Source organism: Saccostrea cucullata, unplaced genomic scaffold (genome assembly GCF_032062105.1).
Source record: "Saccostrea cucullata isolate Sc308-1 unplaced genomic scaffold, CSIRO_AGI_Scuc_v1 ctg171, whole genome shotgun sequence".
NCBI classification, from domain to species: Eukaryota; Metazoa; Mollusca; class Bivalvia; order Ostreida; family Ostreidae; genus Saccostrea; species Saccostrea cuccullata.
In genome coordinates, this window is record NW_026926065.1 from 396,698 (window position 1) to 423,004 (window position 26,307).

General features: G+C 34.3%; 4 protein-coding genes across 6 annotated transcripts; 2 read left to right on the forward strand and 2 right to left on the reverse strand.

Annotated features, from left to right (window-relative positions):
* Positions 1–273: 273 nt before the first annotated feature.
* Positions 274–4,667, reverse strand: LOC134270622 (lanC-like protein 3). Of its 2 annotated transcripts, XM_062752861.1 has the most exons (4): positions 4,037–4,667; positions 3,359–3,488; positions 2,343–2,561; positions 274–1,101 (listed from the first exon to the last, which is right to left on the reverse strand). In XM_062752861.1, the coding sequence occupies exons 1-4, from the start codon at positions 4,568–4,570 to the stop codon at positions 734–736; spliced, it is 1,251 nt and encodes a 416-aa protein (XP_062608845.1). In that variant the 5' UTR covers positions 4,571–4,667; the 3' UTR covers positions 274–733. The 2 variants fall into 2 exon arrangements, with proteins under 2 accessions (XP_062608845.1, XP_062608846.1); XM_062752862.1 differs by lacking the exon at positions 3,359–3,488 and having other exon boundaries at positions 4,045–4,667.
* Positions 4,668–4,822: 155 nt separating this feature from the next.
* LOC134270623 (novel acetylcholine receptor chaperone-like) lies at positions 4,823–7,683 on the forward strand. The gene is made up of 3 exons (XM_062752863.1): positions 4,823–4,986; positions 6,331–6,466; positions 6,798–7,683. The coding sequence occupies exons 1-3, from the start codon at positions 4,876–4,878 to the stop codon at positions 7,094–7,096; spliced, it is 546 nt and encodes a 181-aa protein (XP_062608847.1). The 5' UTR covers positions 4,823–4,875; the 3' UTR covers positions 7,097–7,683.
* A 3,702-nt stretch (positions 7,684–11,385) lies between these two features.
* Positions 11,386–11,697, reverse strand: LOC134270593 (histone H4-like). The gene has a single exon (XM_062752821.1). The coding sequence runs from the start codon at positions 11,695–11,697 to the stop codon at positions 11,386–11,388; it is 312 nt and encodes a 103-aa protein (XP_062608805.1).
* A 3,957-nt stretch (positions 11,698–15,654) lies between these two features.
* On the forward strand, positions 15,655–25,483 carry LOC134270624 (protein MFI-like). Of its 2 annotated transcripts, XM_062752864.1 has the most exons (14): positions 15,655–15,801; positions 15,990–16,036; positions 17,487–17,575; positions 17,992–18,094; positions 18,226–18,323; positions 18,570–18,759; positions 19,098–19,244; positions 19,646–19,802; positions 21,909–22,039; positions 22,572–22,636; positions 23,344–23,514; positions 23,965–24,020; positions 24,316–24,333; positions 24,944–25,483. In XM_062752864.1, the coding sequence occupies exons 1-14, from the start codon at positions 15,747–15,749 to the stop codon at positions 25,084–25,086; spliced, it is 1,470 nt and encodes a 489-aa protein (XP_062608848.1). In that variant the 5' UTR covers positions 15,655–15,746; the 3' UTR covers positions 25,087–25,483. The 2 variants fall into 2 exon arrangements, with proteins under 2 accessions (XP_062608848.1, XP_062608849.1); XM_062752865.1 differs by lacking the exon at positions 24,316–24,333.
* Positions 25,484–26,307: the final 824 nt, after the last annotated feature.

Genomic DNA, 26,307 nt, shown 5'->3' on the forward strand with positions numbered 1-26,307 from the left:
TGAGGTGAGAGCTCAAGTGAGCTTTTCTGATCACACTTTGTCTGTCTGTCTATCCATGTTGGTTTATTATCAACTTTCCTTTATAAGACTGAAGAAGCATGCCAACAAAAATTCACAGATGTACTGTTACAGGGATTAAGGGCATACTTATTGCTTACCAGTATATAAGTATGCTGGTGACACTAATATGTATGTGCTAGCCAGCTGTGGCCAGATTCATGACAAAATGTGCCTTCATGCATATGACTTAAAAACATGCAGTTATAAACAAAAAAAGTTTCTGACATTTAATTCTATAAAAAGTTATAACAAAACACTGTAAAATAGCATAAATAATCACAATAATTTGCACTAAATTTTCCACAGCTGCATTATATTGTATGAATTAGTCTTGCTACAAGACTTGTCTATATTGTGTAAATTGTGAAACGAGATTCCATGGAAAGCAATGAAAAACTTTTTAGGTATACATTTTACATTATATCTGAGGATTAGAGATATCGTGGGTGAAATACTTTGTAAAATAAGTTGTCAGGATTTCCAAATCATTTTGATATAAGCATGGTATTCAAAATATCCATGTTCAAGATACTGCATTTCAACTGTGATATAAAACTTTCTGATGTATAGAGTCTGAAGCATTGTCTTGATCCCTACAAACAACTCAGGATATGATGTCATTCACATGCTCATCTTCAGACAAGGATAAAGAAATAGTAATCTATAAAAATTTTCAAAAGATGACATTGAAGAAAGGGAATTCAGCTTTATCAGGTTGTATCAGGTCTGCCAGGAAACATACAGTCCCAGCGTATCCTTCATACAAACTAAACGGAGTGTCTGGTACCCTGGCTCCGCGCTGGAACTCTTCAGTAAACAGAAATTCAGCGAACTGCTGAGCTCGATGAAGATGTTTAAAGTCACCGGTCAAACGATACAGGAGGAGAAATACGTAGCCACTACCCGCTACCCCATGACAAATTCCCGGGCCTTTCTTCAGCAGGCCTTTTGTCCAGGTGACCTCTCCACAACGTAGACAGGCATCCAGGTACCTCTGGTCTCCCCACACTTTGAAAGCTCGGGCAAAGAGGTAAACGACACCTAAAACAGAAGTAAACATGTTTATCTGTAGAATTTGTGAACTAGGTTTTATTCTTCTGTATATATATATATACAGTCAATTCTCGAATTATCGCCATTCGATTCATCGCCATTTTCGCGATACCGCCATGATTTCCCAAGAACGTTTTTCCTGCTATATAAAATTCTCTTTATAACGCCAAATTCGCATACCGCCATCCGCCACCCTGTTTTCACAACAAACGTTCAGTTTTAAGTGTCAATTATCTCGATAATACCGCCACAGGAGCTTGTGGTCAGTAAAGCGCGGCTAATTGGTTGACGCTATCCTTGTTGTAATTAAAGCATGCAAAGCCAGTCAAGGTACATGCAATTAAGTAAACAATAATTTTAACATGAATTGTTAGAATAATTTTGTTTTCTGTTTAATAAGATCATTTAGTCAAGGCTTTGCCACGAAAGCGGTCGTTGTAAAGTACGCCGATAACGATATTATTTTGATGATCTCTGCTTTTAAAAACAATGCAAAGTTTGCTTTAAAAATAATTATAAGTCAGAAACTGTGAACGTTTCATTTACAATGATTTCATTAACAACGAACTTATTCGAGAACTTATTTTATGTACTATAGGCAATACATCACGACGATCGACCCAGCATTTTTTTTTTCAATATTAGACGTGCAGATTTACATGCATACACATGTACTTGTCTTAATTTCATAACTTAATATTTTGTTTCAGCGATATTGTACATAAAAAAAATTACTTGAAGTATTTTCAAATTTAGAAATATGTTTATATATACATGTACATGTGATAATAAGAATAGAATCGCTAAATGGTATTTCTAAGAACGATAACTCTACGTCTTATTTCCTAAAAGATGGAAAATTCAATTCATTGCCAAATTCGTTATACCGCCATGATTTCTAAATTACAAAAGGTGGCGGTTTATCGAGAATTAACTGTATATATTTATAAGACTTCCATTGAAAATTACATTTGTAAGTCAATTTTTTTCAAGAAGGATGAGTGAAATGTAAGTGCTTTTTATGAAGGAAAAGGACATATTGAGGAAGCAGGACTTTGGGGAAGAACTTGTCTCCTAGTGATTAAAATCTGTTTTCTTATGATGATCTCAATGAACTTCAATATATTCTTATTGTTGAGTGGCAATAAGGCAAGCTGAAAACACATTAAAAGAAATCCATTTCCCTATTATCATACATGTTCTGATTACAGAGGTGATTCTGGAGGTACCTGGAGCCCCGTGACACCAGTGTACGAGTTCCTGGTCCTCAGGACGTCTGTGATGAGGTCCCACTTCATCCATGGCAGGAGGGTAGTTACCGTGCTGCTCCAGACCTAACATAAAATCCACAGATTTACGGATATCCTGCTCAGCTGCTGGATCGGATTTCAAAATCTCTGGGAAGCTTAGGAGCATTTGTAGAATGGATGACAAACCATGGGCAGCTCCTGTTTGTGGAAATCAGCTTATTAAGATTTATTATACCATTATTTTTTTTATAGTGAACTAAATGTACTTTAAATATGGACAAATTTCTGCATAAAATTTGTATATACATGTAGTTAAACCATGCAGAAAAATGATCTTGTTTAGTTCGAAAATTGTTTTACCCTTTTCAGAGAAATCCAAGTAAACACATGAACAGTCAAACCTTGTTATCTCAATCCAAACGGATTGAGAAAAACTTAAAGATATAAAAGGATTTGAGATATCCAGGATAAATACTTAATATTAGGAGTTCAAAGTAGGGATAATAGGAGTAGGATTAGGAGGAATTAATAGGATTAGAAATAACTATAGTAGCGATTTCAAAATCTCTTTGAAGCACCCACGTTATTGAAGATATCAGTAAGTGATACCGTATAAGCAGAATTTTTAGCGAGTATTTAAATTTGGCATTATTAACAATGGTGCTGAGATCGCTAAAAATTTATTCCGTTTCATTTCTAATAGCTTCTTTAGTGAGCATTTTAAAATTGCTAAATTTACTTCTTGCTAAAAATAAAATACTAATTTTGAAGAGGACCCACTCTTAAAAATTTTAAGAGAAAAGATCAAAGTTGGCTCTCATAGTACATATTTAATTATGTATATTAGCAGTGACAAGGCCTTTCTAAATATACTATGATTTTTTACCCTGTGGCCTTGACCTTGAAGTTTGCCTTACTAAAAAGGTTAAGGGTGGGAAAAAAAATTCTAGATTTTTTCTTTTACGATAAAAATTTCAGATTCCTGTGGTTTTTACCTAAATATTCTGTGTTATAATATGAATACATCAGGGCTGATTTAGGACTAGAATGTTGTTTTTCTGCCCCCTTCCTTCCAGAAGCAACCATTGTCCTCCAAAGACCAGTTAAAACATCATCTCCTATGACCTGAAAAATTGTAAACATTCAGACCATGATGACGTTGGATTATTTTTACCTTTTATAACATAAAGTTGGAATATCAAGAGTTTTAACATACATTGATAATGGAAGGTGTCTAGCATCTCATCATGTCATATATCTCTCATTTGTTTCTCTATATACATAAGCTTCAGTTATATTAAAAAAAAAACTAGATCCAATAAAAAGGACATCATCTTTGAAATATAAAGAAATAGATTCCAATAACACATTCTGTTACAGAAGTAGAACATGACTTAGTAATTACCTCTTAACTTGACTTGAAGCTGAATATGACTTATCGTTAACTTCTAAAAACCTGACTTGAAGTTGAGGATGACTTAGTACTTAATCTTACCTGTTAACTTGATTTGAACATGACTTCAAACTTGATTTGAACATGACTTAGTAGTAACCTATGAACTTCTTTTACCCGTTTACTTGACTTGGAAATCTTATAATTAACATGTATATTTGACTTCGATATAACATGGCTCTAACCTGTGTACTTGACTTGAACATGACTTAGTACTAACCTGTTTACCTGTTTTCTGTCGGAGTGCCAAAACACCACACAAGTACCCTGCCCGTCCAACAAACAACTCATCTGAACCATTCCTTCCAAAGAAATCAATCTTCTTACAGTGCTCAGCAAGTTGTGCATATTGAGCAATATATCGATCAGAACTCTTTTCATCCCCTATGGTCTTGTACAACAAACTACAGAGCACTAGCACACCTGCCTGACCCAGAATGAAAGAGGATGGGGGATCGCTCCTCATTCCTCCCCTCCCAATATAGTCCATGTTCACTTTAGCATACATTAAAGCCTGCTCTAGGTAATCTTGTCTTTCACTCTGAAAGGATTCTTGTGTGGCTAGGTAATACAGCATGTAACCCACCCCCGAGTTACCGACATACAATCCCCCAGAACAAGTACTGGGGTCAGGAGGCATTCTTTCTAAGATTGTCTTCACAATTGCAATAGCATTGTCATGCCATTTCGATTTATCTACTGAAACCGGCTTCTCTAGAACAAAATCAGCCAGTCTGTTTTTAAAATAGCGCATTTTTCCTTGAGTTTCTTACTTTTGATTTCTTCAACGAATCTTCTTTTGATTCTGCGACTGCTTTAATTGTGATTCCCGACCCCGATTAAAATTTCAAGGTACACAATAAATATTAGGTTTTATGCTGTATGATCAATATTTTCATACTAGAATTGCTGTTGTATTGGTATTACATGTATAAAAGAAAATCAAAAACCTGCTATAATATTTTTACACCATAAAATTAAAAAGAAAAGTTGAAGCATGAAATATTTAAATCGGGATCGGAGTGCAAGTGCCCAATAGTTGAGAACCTGGAATAAACAATGGCATCATACGTTTTGAAGATAATATCGATGACTCTTGGAATCTTCTTCATCTTTATAGGCACATTAAAGCTTACCCCCTCTGTCAACAAAGAATTACACAAAGAAATGGTTGGTAACTTTGTTTTATTTGAAAACATTGATAAATCGGACTTCTTGTTTACTGTTCAGTTTAGGTTACCAGGTCCAGTCCAAAGATTATTTCTACCTACGTAGCTGTTAAAAGCTACGTAGGTATTTAAACCTACCAAAAGTAGCTATTTTCACCTACTTTCTGCTTTACTTGCATTTTGTGGCCAAACGGAGGAACTGCGCAACATGGTGAGCTCTGAATTTCTTGATACAGTCACACCAGTGATGGATATGACAAAAATTTGGCCAAAAAATGATTAATTCGTATATTATCAATTTTGCATAGAAACTAATGTTAAATTGCCGATTCAGGAAGTAATCGTTTTTTGGTCAAAATTTTGTCGTATTCATCATTAGTGTGACTGTATCAAAATATATGGTATTTACCACGTTGCGCTGTTCAGTCTTTTGGCCACAAAATGTAGATAATACAAAAAGTACCCGTAAGTAAAACTAGCTACTTTGGGTAGGTTTAAATACCTACGTAGCTATTAAAAGCTGCATAGGTAGAAAAAGTCTTTGGACTGGACCTGTTTACTTTTCAGTATTGAGCAATTAATTGTTGATTTCAATTACATTAGACAAAAAAATTTCATTACATGAACATTATGTCACATCTCAGAGACATGAATTATGACACATACTTTGTTATCAAGCGCAAGCAGTCAAAGGTAGGAGTAGTAGGAGAGACCTATTTGTGGACTCCACCGTGGCTCCAGACTGTGGCTTGAGATGATGGTATGACATGTACTGTAACATACCGTTTTGTTGTGGATGAAGTAAAAGAATACATTACGAAGACATGGTTAGTGATATTTTGAAATACTGGGAGAAGTCGAGAAACAGTAGACTGTTTTGTGTGCAATAAATGTACACTTTTTTTCAGTGGGTGAAACTGTAGCTCTCTGGTCGTCTATCCCATTTTTTTTAGATCAACAACCTACAGTTCAGCAGCTAGTTCAACATACTAGGCTACAGTGTATATAAAGACTTCCTTACATAGGTTTTATTAAATACAAAAAAATATATACTTCATTAAAAAAAATTTTTTTTACCTTCTGCAGGAATATTGAGGGCTACTTAAAAGTGTCTTAATGAGGTGGTTTCATTACACAAATTTCTAAGTTCATCTCTCTGAATAATAGCATTTCCCATTCCTCAATGATACATAATGAGAGATTTGATCCCGTAAAAAGAGTACTGGTATTATTTTTCATTAGGTCAGAAAATATTTCTCAAATGATAGCAAGTATTCATGAGTAAAAGAGGATATTTTTAAAACTCTGTTTTTAAGTACTTATGTAGTACTGTTTTCCATTGCAGAGGAAAATGTACATAAGAAATTCCAAAGTTTTTCCTCTGGTAACATGGACAAAGTGGAAGCCCAACTCACACATGTACAGGAAAGTGATTGGTGGATCCGAGGTGGTGTGTGGTGCTATTTTAGCTTTTATACCAGGTAAACTGAATTTGTAATAACTGACATCTGATGCTATCATTCACAAGCAATACACAGAACTGAAATTTAGAGCATTTATTTGCAGACCATGAGGATGCAACTCTGTTTATCTGACATAATAAGTGTTATTTCCAAATGATAATTAAATACTGGGTGACTGTAATATATAAAACTTTGTTGCCTTTTCAAACAACACCAAAAATGTCAACAATCTGTGAAAAGTATGTCATGTGTGGATAGAATTATGAGCAATATATATCAAGAGTATTTCCTGGTATGTTTTGCTTTTTACGGTAGTATTAAGTTTATTATATTCACACAATACTTCTAGGTCCCCTAAAAGAGGCGGCCAATGTTCTGATGATTCTGATAGCCAGCCTGGATATCTACTCCCACTATGCCCTGGATGAGGGTCTGGATAAGATGAGTTTATCCGTCGTCTTCTTCCTCCTCCTCATGTGTCGACTCATCATCCATCTCCAGATGAAGGCCCGAGAGGACGAAGAGGCCGCTCAACGTGCTCAAGCCTCTGAACGAGAACAAGCCCCGCCCACCTGTCAAGGACACACCCATATTGTTCACCCCAACGCAGGGGCTGGATTTTCTGCTGCTGAGAAAAAGAATCAGTAATAGAAGCCAAGTATAAAGATGGTAACTGATAGAGAGAAAGAGACAGAGTAGTGTGTCAAGGGAAATAACTCAGTTAACAATGATGGATAGTCTTTCAAGGGAAGTCACTCCTGTGAGGGAGCAAAAGAATCTACGAGGGAGAAAGAAAATAGCATAATAGATTTTGAATACCAGATGTGAAGTATTTGAGAAAATGCAAGACATTTGAATTTTACGCAAGTGATTCAGCCATTTTGAAATCCATTTGACTGTTGTTGGGACTTTTTAAATATTTTTTGATATACACTGTACATGTATGTCCCATCATTTTTATTTTTATTTTATGCTTTTGAGTAGTTTTACAAAAGACTTGTCAGGCATTAATGCAACATTTATCTGATCTCTTTTTTTGTCTTTTTCAAGTACAATGTATATTCGTAGTCATTGATTTTACAGTTTACATAAAACTGTATATGATTCTGATGTATGAATGTGACGTTTAGTCACAACAAAAAATTCAAAAATACATACATGTCCTATTTCAAACAATTTTTTTGTGCTATATATAAGTTAGTTTTAAATTTTAGCTTATTTCACAGACCCCCCCCCCTTAACATCATGCACATAACATTTTGGTTATATACAATTATCTTATACATGGGTTTCTGATACATTATTAGAATTTAACACTATGTTGAATACAATTGATTTGGGGGGAGGGGGATTGTTTAAATAGATCATTATAATTGTTATCTGCAGAACTATAGTTCTCTGCTTGAGAAAATTCAAACAGATAAAGCAGAGAGCTCTAGTTTCATGCATTGTAAAAAACCTTCACTTTATGCCGCCAATTTTTTGTCGCTCCTTTCAGATATTATTTCTTTTAGTCTCTTAAATTATGCTTTTTTATGCTCTTAGAATGTATCCAATAATTAATCATATATTTTACCCGAATTATCGATACTTTATTTACCTTTCTATGGTCTAAAAACAGTACTCTATGGATTTGGAGTGTTGGTTTAAAAGATCCCCATTTTTACATCTGGTCCTTTTTGTACCATTGAAAGGTAAATAAACATATAGGAATAGGAGATAAATGTATGGTTAATTATCGGATATCATTTATAAAACTAAAAAATTTAAAACATTAGAAATAATACCCGAAATAAGCAACAAAAAATTGGTCACTTAAATCAAAGGTTTTTACAAAGCATCCTTGATCTGTATCTGTCTAAATTTTCTCAAGCAGAGAGCTACAGTTCTGCAGCTATATAACTGTAGCACTTGAACACTTCTTAATCTGCCACTTCTAATATGGAACATGGTTCTTTATCTTTAGCTCTACTAGACAGAGACCAGAAGAGCTTAGGCAATAGGTAGGTATCAGCGCGTCTGTCTCTAACATTGAAATAATTAAAAGAAAAATCTTTTTCTGAAGAAACACTGCACCAGAAAAGTTGAAACTTACATTGAAGGTTCCTGGGCTAGTGTAGATTGTAAGTTGTTTGAAAAATAGCCTCTGGCTTTACCCTGGTAGAAATAGAATGGAGCCACAATAAGAAATTGAAGTTGATCATTGAAATATACATGTATAGGAAAAATCTTTGAAAACCTTGTTCTCAAGAATCTCTGGGCCAAAAAAGCTGAAACTTTGTGGAAGCTTCCTGGGCTGTTGTAGATTGTTCAAATCGAACCCCACCCCCATGTGAGTTGGGTGGGGCCACATTGTACAATAAGGAATAAAAAAAATTGCAATGAAATATAAAGGAAAAAATCTTGTAAAATCCTCTATTCAAGAACTGAAGGGCAACAAAAGATGGAAATTATGTGGAACAATTCTGTGTTAAGGTATATTCTAAATTGTTCAAATCATAACCTCTCTGGGTAGGATGTGACCAAAATAAGTATTTCAAGGGAATGGTGAAGTTACTCAGGTGAGCGTTTTGATTGATGGGCCTTACGGTTATAAAATCTTTCAACAAGGACTTCCTCATTCCATTGATAAAGTATAACGTAACATATTTCAGTTGATTATCTGAATATTCAGTTCCTTATCTACAAGGTTTTGAAGTTAAAAGTAATTAAATCGTAAACATGTATGCAAATGGTTGTAGCACTAGGTGCCATTTAATTTTCATTATGCAATCAAATCTGAAAACAATAACTGCTTCATTGATAAAATGAAAATTCTTAGTTCAACTCTCTCTCTCATGGTAAGATGTTAAGTTTTCAAGGCTTTGCAGAATATTGATCAAATCCTCAACCGCCTCTTTCTGTACTCTGTACTTTTTTATCCAATCTCTTAGATTTTCTCTCACTCTCAGAGAGCTAGATGTGCTGTCCTTCCCCCGTCAACAGGGTAATATGTTACAGTGGCATTGTTCCCAGTCTCAGGTGTTTTTGAGTACTTGTATCCCTTGCACCTAAAATGATATAAAATATATACAGAAATACTTTTTATACAAACATGGAAAATGGCAAATTTATGGCTATGGCCAATTATTGTGAAGGGTGGAATATGGTCACAGCAACATATTCAAGCTTTTGATGATGCATGCATATTCTATACTTTTTTTATCTCAAAATCACAAGAAACTTTATGATGTGAATTTTTATTCCAGAAACCTCAAAGAAAATTAGTTATCATTTGGAAAATAATATTTGCAAATTATTAACCCCCTTCCCTGCTGTCACGCATTTCAACACATATACTAGTACCATCCTATTTCTAACATCACGCATATGCCGTTTCTCCGCAATCACACATTTTTCACTCACTTTAAAGTGCATTTAATCTTCAATTTAATGCCAATTTCCTTCTATTTTATACTTACTAAAATCTCATAAAATAAGAAGAGTTATTTTCTTATTAAATATTAGGTCATAAAATTATTTACACTAAACTTTAGAGAAATTTGTGCCGCGCTGTAAAGTGCTTGCGGGGAAAAGGTAACGTCATATTTTTAGCATAACAGTTCAGTAAGTTGTAAAGAGATAACTTTAACTTTAAAATCAATAGGGAACTCTTTAGTGATTCTTGAAGTAATAATCAGAGACGCATTGGAACGTCATTTGACTAATGGACCACAGGAGTCTGAAGTTTTAATCGTAAAAAAAAAAAAAAAAAAAAAAAAAAAAAAAAAAATCCGGAAAATTTTTTTCCTACCCTTAACTAAAAAAACTTTTTTTTAGTTCAGGGTAGGAAAAATTTTTTCCGGAATTTTTTTCTTTTTTTTTTTTTTTGACGATTTAAACTTCAGACTCCTGTGAATGGACAGAATGACGGATTCAGGCTGTACAACAATTGATTAAGCTTCAGACCTGTTTACCCATATCGTTGTCTCTCAGTATTTTTTATTAGATTTATCCGTGAGATTTGGCATTAGTCTGTAAGATTTCACTTTCCATCAATTTTACATATATGAATGGAGAACTACGGCTTTTTTGATTACTAAAACATGGTTAAATAACGTGATCTTGATCATTTTATAATACGGCGTTTTAGCAAACCGACATAACTCAGAATTCGAATTTTTTTAACAATTAAAAAAGTATGAAACTGAGACAGATCATAACGAAAACTAACTTCTCAATTCTAAATAAGTCTATTTCTTATTTCCGTATTTTCATAATAGCAAAACGTGAGACGTAAACGGTATTTTGGACTAAAAAACCGTACAAAATACGGCGAAATCGTAAGAGTAAACAGGTCTGAAGCTTTCAGCTCAGGTGAACTATTTCAAAAATCATTGGCGTTGGAAGCAAATTGAAAGGGGGGGCTAAAAGTAAGAATTTTTTAGACCTACAAAAAAACTTCTTTCAGTACCATTTTTTTTCAAAAATACCACTTTCCACATTTTTAACCTATGCATAACATGTCTGTGGCAGGTTGGGGGGGGGGGGCTAAACCTAGGCCGCAATGTTCAATAGCATGACAATTCAAAATTTTGATTGCTTATACGGAACCGGGGGAGGGGGATTAGCCTCCCTTCTTTTTTTCGCTATCTCTTGGAAAAAAAAGAAGGGAGGCTAATCCCCCTCCCCCGGTTCCGATGCCTATGAAATAAGCAATCAAAATTTTGAATTGTCAAAGAAACTGCTATTAGTTTGAAGCATGTTACGTTTCAATGTTTGCTATTTTGGATTACCCCATACAAACAACTTGAAATAAAATATTCAAAATTTAAGCGATGACAGATTTTTTTTAACATCTACAAAAATGTACAATCTTTTCAAAGGATATTTTGGACATTTTTAGTAATCATTAAAAATGCGCTTCTAAGCACTTAATGGTACTGTGGTAGGGGTATCTAACCACCGAATCCGTAGAGGGTACGTCCTTGTCTCTTAAGGGCATAGACAACGTCCATGGCTGTGACAGTCTTCCTCTTGGCGTGCTCTGTGTAGGTGACAGCATCACGAATGACATTCTCAAGGTAAACTTTCAGGACACCACGGGTTTCTTCGTAGATGAGTCCAGAGATACGTTTGACTCCACCTCTGCGTGCAAGACGACGGATGGCGGGTTTGGTAATACCCTGGATATTATCTCTCAGAACTTTTCTGTGACGCTTAGCTCCCCCTTTTCCAAGACCTTTTCCTCCTTTACTACGTCCAGACATAGTTAAATAGCCCGCTCTGAAAGAAATCGCGGTTTATTTACTGCAGTATAGCGTCATATTCCGAACACAGTCTGATTGGTTCGATAACGTCAACGTCAAATCGGCGCGAAAAAAGACAGTGTACGATGTCTAAACTATATATGGGCCCTATACATGTATGATATAGAGAATAAATAATTATAATCATTTTAAAGAAAAAATAATTTCTGGAAAGAACCTTATGAACTACTTTTTGATTGAAGCAGTTCATTGAATCGAATTATTTCTGACTTACTTTCATATTGTGTTTTCTATTGATTCAGCAAGGCTTATAAACGGGTATTCCAGTACACAAGTAACTCATATTTCAGTGGCGGATCCAGAGGGGGTTACAACACCTCCCTTGGATCTGCAAAAAAAAGAAAGAAAGAAAGAGAAAGAAGAAAATCCCAAATTTTTGTTGTGTTTTTACTATAGAAAATGTTTAGTGAAAGACTAAAAGGCTAATGTTGTAATATATAAAGAAATTCGGTTGTGAATACAAAATTACCCTCCCCCTTTACAAATTAGGATTTTCGAGATATGTTTTCCTTTTTCTTTTTCAAAAACTTTCAAGCAATTCATACAAATACTTTTTCCCAAGTTGATCAACCTCACACTTTTAAAAACCATACTCCATCCGGTATCCTATTGAGTTATTTAACTACATGTACATGTATGTGTAAAACGTACGTCATAACTCTTTTCCCTTGACTCCCCCTTTGAAAAATCCTTCAATCCCCCCTTTGAAAAATATCTAGATCCTCGCCTTTATTTGCATCATCTTCGCAAGCCAAGGGTTTCACACTGAGCGTATGTACAAGGAAAGCATCCTTGTAATGCCGAGTCAACACAATGCCGTTGAAATCAGGGCCCCTGGCTTGTGAATATGTGAGGGAGAGTAGCACATCTGAAACCCTGCTTGACTAGCGAAGATGTATTTACAAAAAGCTGTGGCGAATGAAGATTTCTTAATTAAAGCTGTAAATATTACATAAAATTCGTTTTCTCGACATATCCAAGGGGAACTCAGAAAATGCAGAGATATCCGAGGATTTGATATATCAGAGTTGAGACTCAAAATAATGAAATTTATCTCTTTACTGTTGCTAAATAAAATAATCACAAATATGACTGAGTATTTTAATTCATTTTATTTGGACAATCACCAAACTGTCAATTACAATGAACTTTTTAAAAAAGAAAATGACTGCACATTTGCGTGTAACATGAACAGGAGGGTCCATTTTACTTTACTCTTCCACGTCAATGTTAAGCAGTGCAACATTCATAACTATTTTTTATTTATATATAAATTCAAAATTTCAAAAGGTTCAAAATTTTAAAACTTTAAGTAAACATTATTTTGGGTGAGTGTATATCACAAAGAGCTACTTTGATGGCATCCTTCTAAAATTCACTGTAGAAATATTTTAAATAATTAACATTCACAGGATGAAGGAAAATCGGCTCACTTTCAAGAGCTTTCAGCTCATGTGAGCTATTTAAAACTTAAGCATGCCTTTTCCACACAAATTCTCCTATTATATTAACAATTTCTAAAACGAGGAAAATTGTTGACAAACAAGTTGCTGAAACAAGAATATCAACAGTCTGGTTTAACATTTTTAAAGGCATCTTTTTTTTTTAGTTTTATGGTTGATACAATGACCTTGTCAGCATATACAATTTATCATTATTCAAGTGCTGTTCGACTGAGGTTTTTCATGCTGACGGTTAAGCCATTATAAAGACACTCAGGCTGAATTGTCAACGATTTTTTCCGTTGTTCCCAAACATGACAAGGAGCACATGACGGGTGTGACCGGTCGGCAGGGGGAGTTCACGCCTCCATGGCACCTGATTCCACCTCTGATATTTTGGAGGTCAATGTTTACTCATCGTCGCAAACCTTGGTCAAAATGTACGATCCTCTCCCATTCTAGAGCTATATTTGCAGATTGCGGACCGTGGCTTGAGACGATGGTGTTTACTCTGCTCTTCGTATCGTTTTATGGACTTTTGAGCTTGAATACTGTTCGTTATTTCCAAATTCCATATATATTTCATGCAAACATCATCCACACAGTATCCCGACTTGCATAAAGAATTGTGAATAAGATCAAAATAATGGTGTGTATGTTCTGGATGCAGGTATAATCAGTTCTAAGACTTTAAAATCCATCCACGTGGTATTTCACTTACAACAATGAAGGGACTCAATTCATAAATTAGAGAATTTTCATTAGTTATCTCTCTTTGCCAATGCCCCAGTTTAAGTGTTGTCTTTGAGAGTAAATATAACAGTGGGGATCCCGCTGTTTTGAAGGAAAATTTTGGGTACAATATTGCATGCTTAGAAGAGTCAATATATTAATCTTTATATAATCCTTTCCTCTGTTTGCAACCTCTCTCTCTCTCCCTCTCTCTCTCTCTCTCTCTCTCTCTCTCTCTCTCTCTCTCTCTCTCTCTCTCTCTCTCTCTCTCTCTCTCTCTCTCTCTCTCTCTCTCTCTTATATAAATTTAGTGAATTAACTGTAAGGAAAATTGCATAAAGAATTGTGAATGAAATATGATGAAATAAGATTTTATAATAACTAGTACGCATGCTATCAGTAAATGCTCATTAACTGTATAAAATGCATATTTTTTGACTAAGTGCAGCCCTAAAATATTACATACAACAATTAAAGCAAAATAGGAAATGTTTTAACCTACCTGAGATAAAATTCCAATCAAATTCTCTTTAGGATATCCGCAAACTGAGAGACAAAACGCATGTACATGGAAACTGGAAAGTGCTAGTATGACCGTGCTGAATGGCAGAATGTCCAAAAGCACATGGCAATTGCTATGACCTCGCGGAGCAAGTAACAAGAAAATTAGATAAGAAGGATTTCACTGGGCAGCCACCTGCTGGGATTTGCCGCTTTAGAGCTGTTCGGCCAAAGTTTTACTGCCCACTTGTTCTGAGAAGTTAATTTATCATGTTAATTAGGTAAGACTGTGATTTGAGAAAGATATCTGAAACAAGAAAAACTAGCTGCAATAATGTAGTCATCTACGATTTTTTTTTTTTTTTTGAATAAGATGTTTTCTGAAGAGGCTTCAGGAGAAAGAAAGAGAGGGGGGCTACATTATTGCAACTAGTTAAAAAAATTTAATGGCAATACAGTGTTTTACATAAGACAATTTTAAGTATATACAATCATTCATGATATTGAAATATTGAACGTATCAAGGTGCGTACTGTAGAAGTGTTAGCATATATAATAATGTTCCAACAAATAATATAACACACTTTACATACGAGGATGTTTACATACAGTATCCACCCACCCCCTGTAAAAAATTGGGGAAAACCTTTCCATAAAAATACCTCGCTTAAAACATTTTGCTTTGTTTTGTTTTTTTTCATGTTTGATTATGAAAAAATGGAGAAAAAAAAACAAATATTTGTGTCATGGTTCGGAGCTCTCTCTACAGGATGGGGGAGCTAGATCGTACATTCGGCTGGCCGTGATTTGCGACGATGTACCTCACTTTACACATTTTGTGCTTTTCTCAATTTTGATATGGCGTGCATGACAAATAAATGTAGTAAATATAATGTATAACATAACTTGTGGAGAAATGTCCAACAAGCCCTGGGGTTGTTCAATTGAATCGAGATATTTTTTTTATGATTCGAATGGAGAAATTCGTGATATCCTCTCCCAAATTATACCTTTTCTGGGGAATACAAAATTATGCAGTTCAAAGAATATGTCAATCTTTCATTGGACTCTGGTAAATCCAATCAAAAATATGGAAAAGATATTTCCTCACTCTTAAACTGCTTAACGGGTGCAAATGAGTATGGAGTCGAACTGATTACACACCTCTCTAAGTAGGAAACGAAATGAACTGCCACCGCTTTCAAAAAAAACATTGCGCATGTGCGTAACTCAGTCAGACATCAACGTTGTTGAAATTAACAACGAGATCAAAATATGTGAAACAAATAAAATTACCTGAAATTTTTGTCAAATATGATAAGTCAACGTGAAGCAGACGAAATTGCATTTACTAATGACCTTACCGGAGGTAAATTCCAATCAAAAGTCACAAAATCCCAATTACATTTTGTTCGAATTTTCTCGGTTCTTCTGTTTATTGGATCTGTAAGAATAATGTACAATAACTGTAATATATTATTGTATTTTATGTATATTCTAATATCTCAGCATAAGACTGCTTGAACAATTAAATACACTAGTGTATTTTTTCTTCAGATATAAAGGACAAAAAATTGGCAAAAGCAAGCAAAAGTCTCAGACAGGTATTTTTTTTCTTAATTTTTTTTTCTTCTTCAGAATTTAACAAATTTATTTTAAAATGACTGTTCATCGTGCTTATCACTATCTTAAATAATGTTGATCTACCTGTATCTTCAAAACAAAATATGTGTTAATCAAACAGAGAGTGAGAGACATAACATATGTATTATACTGTTCAAACATCTACATTAAATATTAGGGGACGACCATTTGATTCTGAGGGGGGGGGGGCCCTGGCAGATTTTGGAAATAAATAATCTGTCCCTGAAAATGTTGAAAATAAATAATCTGTCCTCCACTACAGAGAAAATAAATAATCTGACCTTGACTTCTGATAATTAAATATTGTAAAAATACCTTGTTTATTTACGTGTAATTTAATCTCAAAAGTCTTCAATTCAAAAATTTTTTTGGCTCGCTTCGCTCGCCATTTTAGATCCAAATATTATTTAAAATCAGATTACCAGACTGGATACTTAAGTCAGTTTATCAACATGACAATGTGCACTTAGTAGGTGTGATAAATAACTTTAAATACAAACTAATTCTTATATACCACAAAAGATTAATTTTCTTGTCGAATAATTATACTTTCCAGATAAATTAATACAAAATATACACTGGTGGATTTAAGGGGGACGTACATGTGTACAGCCCCAGGCCCTCCCTTAAAATTTCAAAGTATGATAAGAATAATAATAATAATGCTATACTTTGGGACAATACCAATATTTTTGTGCCTAGTTTTACTCTTAAAATACACAAAAACCCAAGAGCTTCACGGGGCTTCGCCCCCTAGGCCCTTTTCCTTCAAAGTGTGATATGACTTAATAATGTCATACTTTGGTACACATCTAACCAATTCCTACAAAAGTTTTACTCTTATACATATTGAAAAACCCAAGAGCTTCAGGTTGCTTTGCTCCCTGAACTTACTTCATGCAAAAGTACGGTATGACCAGTATTAATTATGTCATACTTTGGTTCATAATAACCAATACCACTAAAATAGTGCCTGGTTTTACTCTTAAAATACACGAAACCCCAAGAGCTTCAGGGTGGGGGGGGGGGGGGGGGGGATGGGGTGTACTTCCTTGGCCTCCACCAGGGCTTCGCCCAGGATCCACTGGGACCCTTACGGCGGCCCCAGACCTCTTGCCTAAACAAAGTTACACCTGTCCCCTCCCCAAATCCTGTATCTGAATATGGTATATAAATGATTAGTCTTTTCTAGAATCAATTGATGAAGGAACGGTAAGAAATAGAAGAAAATAAATAATCTGTCCTTGATAATCTTGAAAATAAATAATCTGTCCTCGACAGGCATGAAAATAAATAATCCGTCTCAAAAAAATTTGCCAGGCCCCCCCCCCTCAGGATCAAATGGTCGTCCCCTTATCTGAAAAAAATTTAAAAAGTAAACCTATATAAATTTCTGTTCATATTTTACAGACATTAATTAAAGAGAATAAAGAATCAGATGAAGCCAGAGTTTCTGCAGCAATAGAAATCCAGAGGGTGTACAGAGGATACTCAACAAGGTGATGTATGGAAATGGAATCTAATAAACTCCAATATCTAGTATAAAATGGTTTCATCTATTTGATTTTTAGACAAAATTGATGATCCCATTTGCATTAATCATCAGTATTGTCAGAAAGACAGACCAAAAAGATGGCCTAGAGATGAAGGCCTGCATGTTTATCAAAATGAATTAAAGACTGACGAATGAAATCTCGAACACTGTCACTGAAAATATCTGACAGTTTTCAGGAAAATTTGAAGACTCAGAAGCAGGCAAATATTAGCAATATATTGGTGATCCTTGTAAATCTGATGAAATAAGTACTTACTTACAAGTCTGAGTGGTGCAAAAATTTATTTGGAAAAAAAAAACTCGTGTGAGTCATTTAATATCAAGTACATAGCGTGACAAACCCAACTTTTTTTTTTTTAGATGTAATGTATATGGCACCTTGAATCCCAAAGTGAGCAAGACAGCTGTATACAGTAAAAGTCAGGATGATGAGGCGAGGATCCGACAGGTGGCTGATGAACAGGTCAGGAAAAAAAAACAGCAGTTAAAATTAAAAATGTATGCGTACATATATAAATAAATAGATATAAATCTATACCAAGTTGAAGAGAATACAACTCATTTCTTTTATTCTAATCACATTTTAACTTGAAGGTTGTGGAGTTTAATCCACCATCAGAGCAAGATGAAATAAGAATTATTTATGAGGAATATCTCATCACCTATGATAACAAGGATCAAGACCCTTTAACGTAAGTTCATCATTTTTAGATACATCACACATATTTTTACATTCTGGTAACTTCTTTCTTTTTTTTTTAATTTTATCATATTTCAGTCAAATACATGTAACAGATGTAATGGTATGTGTCTTTCTGCAAATACATTAGAAGCACATTAACATTATGACCTATTAGAAACAGTGCTTTTTAAAAATATAGAAATTTAAGTTAAGATGTCTGACAACATGCTGACCGATTTATGATCACTATCCGTAGCTATGAGGAGTTTGCTGAGCGGTATATGGAGGCCCTGAGGGAGAGCCAACAGTCACTGGAGACCCCCGCTCTAGTCCAGCCCCCACCCCCCACTGCTGCCCAACCCACCCCCTTTGTGCCAAAAACCAGATCTCGTCTCACAGAGAGACAAGCAGCAGGGATTATACAAAGAGCCTGGAGGAGACATATAGTGAGTCGTTATATCTCATGATCAGAGTGTCCTTAAAAAACGTTTGTGTATTGCTTTAATTAAATGTGGATCTTTGTCTTATTTTTCCTGGGTATATCGCTACTTGTTTTTATGTTAACTATCTTAAAATGTATTTCTAAGGAGTTCTCATCTCACAGTTCTTATAAAAATCTTTCTTTCTTTCTTTCTTTTTTTTAATATGAGTATGCACTGGTAGTTTCTGAACCTTATACTAGCAATAGCAGTCCTGGAAAAAATTCAAAGTAATTTTAACATTGTCATTGTGTGATTGGAATCATTGGATGTTTTACTACTCAAAGTTTATTTTTTGTTTGCAGGATATACAAGTGTATAGGTATTACAGAGATCTAATTAATTTTAAGACCCGAGGAAACCCTGCCTTGATGCTGAGGTGTATTAATCCTAACGAGGCCAAACTCCTGGATGCAGCCTCAGGGGTCCATGTTAAGTTCAGACTGGCAGGAGTGAGTTGTAGTTTATTTCTCTCACAGAAATTCTCTTCACAATACTAGTACATGTAATACATTAACAAGAGATACAAAAAATAGTAATACCAGTCCATAGATAATAATTTCAAGAGATATTTAAGAAGACTGGTCATTAACTAATACTAAAGGAGAACTGTATTTAAAGGTTTAATTCATGTATACTATATAAGTACATAAGCTGACACACTCCAAAGTTAGCAATATGTTGTCTTTATTTTGTTTTTAGCATATTAATGTTTTAATGTAACCTAGAAGTTTTAATGATGTGCATGTATAATAATATTCAAGAATTAACAGACAAGAAGCAATGAGAAAGGTTGTGAAATAATTAAAATAAGTATATTTACAGTACATGTACCATTCTTCTAATATTTCAGGATAGATTTCCTCCCAACATATACTACAAGATCTTCACCCATAGGCCAGTCCAAGATATGTGTGCTAACAGTCCTAAGGATTACACCCAGCCCTCTGTTAAACTAGCAATGGCAAAAGATAAACACAGTAATATCAGAATACAAGGAGTTCAGGATGGTATGTGTTGTAAACCTTTTTAGCTCACCTGAGCTGAAGGCTCAAGTGAGCTTTTCTGATCACATTTTGTCTGTAGTCCGTCTGTCCGTCCATCTGTCTGTCTGTCTGTAAACTTTTCACATTTTCGACTTCTTCTCAAGAACCGCTGGACCAATTTCAACCAAACTTGCCACAAAGCATCCTTGGGTGAAGGGGATTCAAGTTTGTTCAAATGAAGGGCCGCGCCCTCATTCAAGGGGAGATAATTGGGAATTAATAAAAATTTGGTGGCATGTTTTGTTCAAATCATGACCCCCGGGGGTAGGGCGGGGCCACAATGGTTGACCAAAGTTTTACATAGAAATATATAGGAAAATTCTTTAAAAATCTTCTTCTCAAGAACCACTCTGCCAGGAAAGATGAAACTTACATGGAAGCATCCTCAGGTAGTGTAGATTCAAGTTTGTTCAAATCATGACCCCCGGGGGTTGGGCGGGGCCACAATGGCCGAATAAAGTTTTACATAGAAAGATATAGGAAAATTCTTTAAAAATCTTCTTCTCAAGAACCACTGTGCCAGAAAAGCTGAAACTAATATGGAAGCATCTTCAGGTAGTGTAGATTCAAGTTTGTTCAAATCATGATCCCGGGGATAGGGTGTGGCCACAATGGCCGACCAAAGTTTTACATAGAAAGATATAGGAAAATTCTTTAAAAATCTTCTTCTCAAGAATCACTGTGCCAGGAAAGCTGAAACTTATATGGAAGCATCCTAAGGTAGTGTAGATTCAAGTTTGTTCAAATCACGACCCCCGGCGGTAGGGCAGGACCACAACGGCCGACCAAAGTTTTACATAGAAATACCGGTATATAGGAGAATTCTTTAAAAATCTTCTTCTCAAAAATAACAAAGCCATAATTGACCATATTTATATGGAAGCATCCTCAGGTAGTGTAGATTCAAATTTCTTCAAATCATGACCCCGGGGATAGGGGCGGGGCCAAAATGGCCAGCCAAAGTTTTACATAGAAATATATAGGAATTTTTTTAAAAATCTTTTTCTCAAAAATTGCAGAGCCATAATTGATCATATTTATATGGAAGCATCCTCAGGTAGTGTAGATTCAAGTTTGTTCAAATCATGACCCTGGGGGTAGGGCGGGGCCATAATGGCCGACCAAAGTTTTACATAGAAATATATAGGAAAATTCTTTAAAAATCTTCTTCTCAAGAATAGTAAAGTCATAATTGATCATATTTATATGGAAGCATCCTCAGATAGTGTAGATTCAAGTTTGTTGAAATAATTACCCCCGGGGGGAAAGGGGGGGGGGCAAAATGGCCAACCAAAGTTTTACATAGAACTATATAGGAAAATTCTTTAAAAATCTTCTTCTCAAGAAAAGCAAAGCTATAATTGATCATATTTATATGGAAGCATCTTCGGGTAGTGTAGATTCAAGTTTGTTCAAATCATGACCCCCAGGGGAAGGGCGGGGCCAAATTGGCCAACCAAATTTTTTGCATAGAAATATATAGGAAAATTTTTAAAAATTTCTTCTCAAGAATAGCAAAGCCATGATTGGTCATGGGACTACTTTTGGATTTAAACTTTTCAATAATAAACCAATTTCTACTTTTTCCTAGCCACAGTGCTCAGGTGAGTGATGTGGCCCATGGGCCTCTTGTTTTGTTTATCCATGGCAATTCTTTTGAAAATACACAATTAATATCTTGAAAAGTTATAAGTTCTTGTAATTATGAAAAAGAAATCATTTATATGATGATTACAGAAAGTGTCTTTTTCGAATATTCTCTTTGTTAAATCCATTAACTCACAGTGAAGGTATTTATACAAAATGAATTTAGGGATAAAATAAATGATTGTAACTTAGCATTTGTTATTTAGTCAAGTTAGAAGATAAAAAGCTTATAAAACTGTTAGTTGTTGCAGAACTTTTATAATTTTCTTTCTGTAACAAGAAAGATACCATACATGTTAATGTAAAATTTGTTCAATCAAAATACATGTACCCTGCACAATGTTTGTTATGAATTAGGCTTTTATTATAATGCAAATTTCATTGCTGCTGATTGTTCATGTCCCTCGACATTTTCTTCTGTAGATAAGACTAACTGGTATAAAAGGATAGAGAATAATGGCTGGAGACTGGTGTCAGATCGTCTTGTTCAACACCTGACTGACCCCATCACCTGGGAAACCAGCAACAAAAAATACCAGTACTCACATGATAAGGTACAACAAATATCACATGACAATCACATGATGAGGTGCAACACATATCACATGACAGTCACATGATAAGGTACAATACATATTACATGACATGATATGGTACAACAAATATGACATGAGAGTGACATGATAAGGTGCAACACATATCACATGACAATCACATGATAAGGTGCAACACATATCACATGACAGTCACTTGATAAGGTACAACACGAATCACATGACAGTCACTTGATAAGGTACAACACGTATCACATGACAGTCACAATATGACATTGTACAACCTAAAACAGTACATGTACATGCTTAACAGACAAATTTATGAAATGATTCTTGTACTGAAAGTTTTTGACTTTATTGAATTTTCCGCTATAATAAATGCAGTATGTTTAACAACCTTTTCATTTAGAAAAGATTTTCATTGAGATAAATACTGAATACTGCTTGATGTAATTTAGGAAAAAAATATGAGTTTAATGCAATATGATATTACATGTGATACATGTATAGAAAATTAATTGCATATTTTCAGCTTCAAAGAAAGCAAGATGTTGAGAAAAGAAAAAAGAAGAGGAAGATTGAATGGATGCAGAAAATGTATGTAAAATGTCAGAGCCACTTGGTGAAATTTAACAAAACTTTCCATCACTGAGCATCAGGATGAAGGGAATTCAAGTTTATTCAAATGAAGGCTACACCCTCAATACATGTATTGAAAATATGGTCAAGGTCATTTAGAAATATTTTTCACAAGAACAAACAAACTAAAAGATATTAAAACAAAATCTTAACTAAAATCTCTGATACAGTGTAGATTCAAATTCATTTAAATCATGACCTTCAAGGGTAGGATCAGGTTTTTAAAACTTCTTTTTGAGAAAAGCAGGACCATTTTTGGTCAAATGTAAGCATTCTCAGGAAGAGCAGATTCAAATATTATCATTTCATGGCTTTTGGGGTTAAGATAGGGGCCACAATAGAAGACAAAAAAGTTCTACAATGGGGAATTTTCGAGAAAAAACTTTTTTAAAAATATTGCTTTAGGTCGGGCCACAATATAAAATCAAATTTTTATTCATATAAAAAAAAAAGAGGGAAAAGATCTTAATACCAAAAAGGGTGAAAGTGAACTCAAGTTTGTGGCTCATGGATCTATTGTTTTATTACAAGATAACCAAAAAATATATATATATTAACCTCTAGTGTACAGTTAAGTATCTTCTTTTTCTACTGATATTTAATAGATATTGGGAATAGATATTTACTGGTATTTCTTATCTGTACATTGTGTAACCCTGCTTTAGGTACCAGGAGGGGATGTTGAAGGCCAAGTCAGATGACCCCGAGACTGTGAACCTGATTGAGGGGGCAGCGGCGGGGATGGTAGCCACCGTGGAGAAGATGGGCCCCGACGCCCTGGAGGACTGGGAGGTGGACGAACTCTTAGACTGGACCACCAGTCTTAACTTTGATGAGTAAGTGATCATTATGGTGTATGTGGAGAAAAAGATTAATACTAACCCCAAAAATTGGGGGGGGGCTAATGAAAATAATTGATGACCATTAATATACAATTATTAAAATGAATTGGTGGCAACATAAATTATGCTAGCCCCTAAGAGATGAAATATTGCTCAGTGCCTAGTGGAGGGCATTATTTTTTCCTGGGGAGCTAATATAATTAATGTTGCCCCCCCCCCCCCAACCAGCAAATATTTGTTTTTAAATCAAAAGGAAATATTTTGTTTTAAATAAAATTTTTCCTTGCTGGTCAATGGTGAAAATTAAATGACCTTCAATATTTTCATCAGAGCTTATTTCAATTATGCTGATCATTTTCTATATAGGGAATATAGAGATCAGATTATTCTTTTCTATATATAACAAGAGCCATTATATTTAAAATATGCTTAATTTTATTTCAGATATCTAAATAACTGGAAAGATACAGCCACAAGTGCATATTCAGAGAAACAAGTTGGTAAGACACATTTTAAAAATTTTAATTTTATTTCATTTTTCTATTGAGATTTATGGGTTATTTCTTGAGGATCAAATGTCAAATTCTTGTACTAGGTAATTAAAAATAAAAAAGAAAAGAAATGCAAGAAATAATTCTATTTGTGGTAAAAAAAAAAAAAAAACCACGCAAGAAGATGTATTCTAACTCCCCAAAAATAAAATATTTCCTGAAAGAATTACGGTAGATTTAATTATAAGTTTATGAATTCTTTAATTTAAAATCTGCATTGTTTGATATATGTAAAACATTTTAGTCATGAAACAATCAAAGGGTAAGTAGAGACCTTATTATGGCAATGGTGAACAGTTTATTATGAGTGTAGAATTCAATGGACTGGCATGAATTTTTGGTGATGGCTTTTCATGTATAAAATTCCATATCTTGCTATTGTGTGGTGTTTAAATTTTAATTAATGATATGCTTTTTTAATCCTGATGATTAGTATAAGAAAGGCGCAGCTTAATATTGACCTTATACATGTATAATATCATATTTCCAGAATATTGATAGATTTTTTTGTCACTTGCATAACACTAAAATTTTAGTGATTTATAAAGAAAGTTCATGTTTGGGGCCCTCATCTAATTCATAATTTAGTATTTAAATCTGGAAAATTTTACGATTTTTTTTTTCGTTGCTTGTTTTTGTCTAATCCATATCTCATTGTTTTGTATTAAAGTAGTGATCAAAAGCTATAGTATTATACAGGTTATGCTATGTACTGACAGTGGCTATTATTATAGGTTGTCTATTATAATAATTTGTGTGGCAAATATACTATTACAATAAGCAAACTCCACTGTGTACTATTGATAAGAAAGAATTTGACTGCTCTTTGCATACTATATATGTGTTCAGTCTTAATTTTATTATATTTACAGATGATCGAGTACGGCTGATGACTGGTACACTGGATCCCTATGAATTCTCCATCTCGACCGGTCCCTCGCGCTATCAATCTACCCAGCATTCCAGGAATACACCAGCATCCAGTGTGTCAGGGCAACTCCAGGTCAATGGGTGAAGGTCATCTTCAAGGTGAAGTTTTATCAGAGGTCACCTTCAATTTTGATGTCACAAAAAAAAACTTTTGACATTGTATTCTAGGAATTGCAGAAGTTTTATTTTCTATTTTGTGTAAGATTCAGAATTCACTGCAGATTTTTTACCACCATGATGGGATATTTTATTCTCTTCAGAATGTCTTTTGTTTCAAACTAATGGCATTTAATTTCCATAATTATACAGTTTTGTGCCTGTTGATTTTATTTGCTCATTATTAATTTTGCCTTTTGCATAAGATCATGTGTGAAATCAGTTTTTATCTGACTGTGATATAGAAAGTAAATTTAAACTCATACTTGGTTGTTAACAGAACAATGCCTTATATTTATGTATATGCCTTACAGAAAATTGTTTTTGTTTTATTAAACATTTTACATTAACTTCTACATTTTTTTTCCATCTTTTACGATGTGAAATCTCTAATTTTCGTTGTTTGCGAGGTATGGAGATACATGTAATCACAAATTTATGACACCAAGAAATGTAAAATTGCAAATGCATTATTACTAAACATTTTCCAACCACAAAATCAAGTCCCCACATATCAATATTTTTTCCCTCAAACCTTGAAAATTTGACTCCAAGAAAATATGTGATTTTACAGTACATTTTATGTTCTTGATAGTAACATTCCCTTTACCTTTCTCAATCATGAAATCAATGTTATCTGCCTGGTTTGAACAGAATTTCTAAAAAAAAAAAAAAAAAACTTTCTCAACCGGTACTTTGGGAACTCTGATCACGGAATAAGCTTAAGGTATGATGATGTCCAAATTGTATGGACATGGAACAAGGTATGATGATGTCCAAATTGTGCACCTTGTTTGATATTAAAAAAAAATGTTTAAATTGCAATTAAGAACACAGATTTGAATATGAAATTTTGATATTAAAAAAAAATGTTTAAATTGCAATTAAGAACACATATTTGAATATGAAATTTTGCATCTATCTAAGAGACACTCCAAATAGATTCTTTCACTAGAACAGCAGGCTACTCTTCATCAAATAAGTATGTGGCAGCCTTATATTTTAGATTCAGTTTTGTTCTAATTGTGGTCAAATGACTATGGTGGGGCCAATGTTTTTGGTAAATGATTTGAATTTAGAATATCATTTAGTAAGACAAAGTTTCCAACTTTGTTCCAAATTGTATGAAGATTTACTTCTCATTCTTCTC

What these genes read in the sequence shown, in the direction of transcription:
- LOC134270622 (XM_062752861.1), bottom strand. Translation starts at nt 4,570, where the DNA reads ATGCGCTATTTTAAAAACAGACTGGCTGATTTTGTTCTAGAGAAGCCG. An exon ending in TTATAACACAGAATATTTAG is followed by an intron (nt 2,562 to 3,358) that starts GTAAAAACCACA and finishes TTCCACAAACAG; the next exon opens with GAGCTGCCCATGGTTTGTCA. An exon ending in CTGGTGTCACGGGGCTCCAG is followed by an intron (nt 1,102 to 2,342) that starts GTACCTCCAGAA and finishes CTTCTGTTTTAG; the next exon opens with GTGTCGTTTACCTCTTTGCC.
- LOC134270623 (XM_062752863.1), top strand. Translation starts at nt 4,876, where the DNA reads ATGGCATCATACGTTTTGAAGATAATATCGATGACTCTTGGAATCTTC. An exon ending in AAGAATTACACAAAGAAATG is followed by an intron (nt 4,987 to 6,330) that starts GTTGGTAACTTT and finishes TTTCCATTGCAG; the next exon opens with AGGAAAATGTACATAAGAAA. An exon ending in TATTTTAGCTTTTATACCAG is followed by an intron (nt 6,467 to 6,797) that starts GTAAACTGAATT and finishes CAATACTTCTAG; the next exon opens with GTCCCCTAAAAGAGGCGGCC.
- LOC134270593 (XM_062752821.1), bottom strand. Translation starts at nt 11,697, where the DNA reads ATGTCTGGACGTAGTAAAGGAGGAAAAGGTCTTGGAAAAGGGGGAGCT.
- LOC134270624 (XM_062752864.1), top strand. Translation starts at nt 15,747, where the DNA reads ATGATAAGTCAACGTGAAGCAGACGAAATTGCATTTACTAATGACCTT. An exon ending in TTAAGTTCAGACTGGCAGGA is followed by an intron (nt 19,245 to 19,645) that starts GTGAGTTGTAGT and finishes CTAATATTTCAG; the next exon opens with GATAGATTTCCTCCCAACAT. An exon ending in ACCAGTACTCACATGATAAG is followed by an intron (nt 22,040 to 22,571) that starts GTACAACAAATA and finishes GCATATTTTCAG; the next exon opens with CTTCAAAGAAAGCAAGATGT.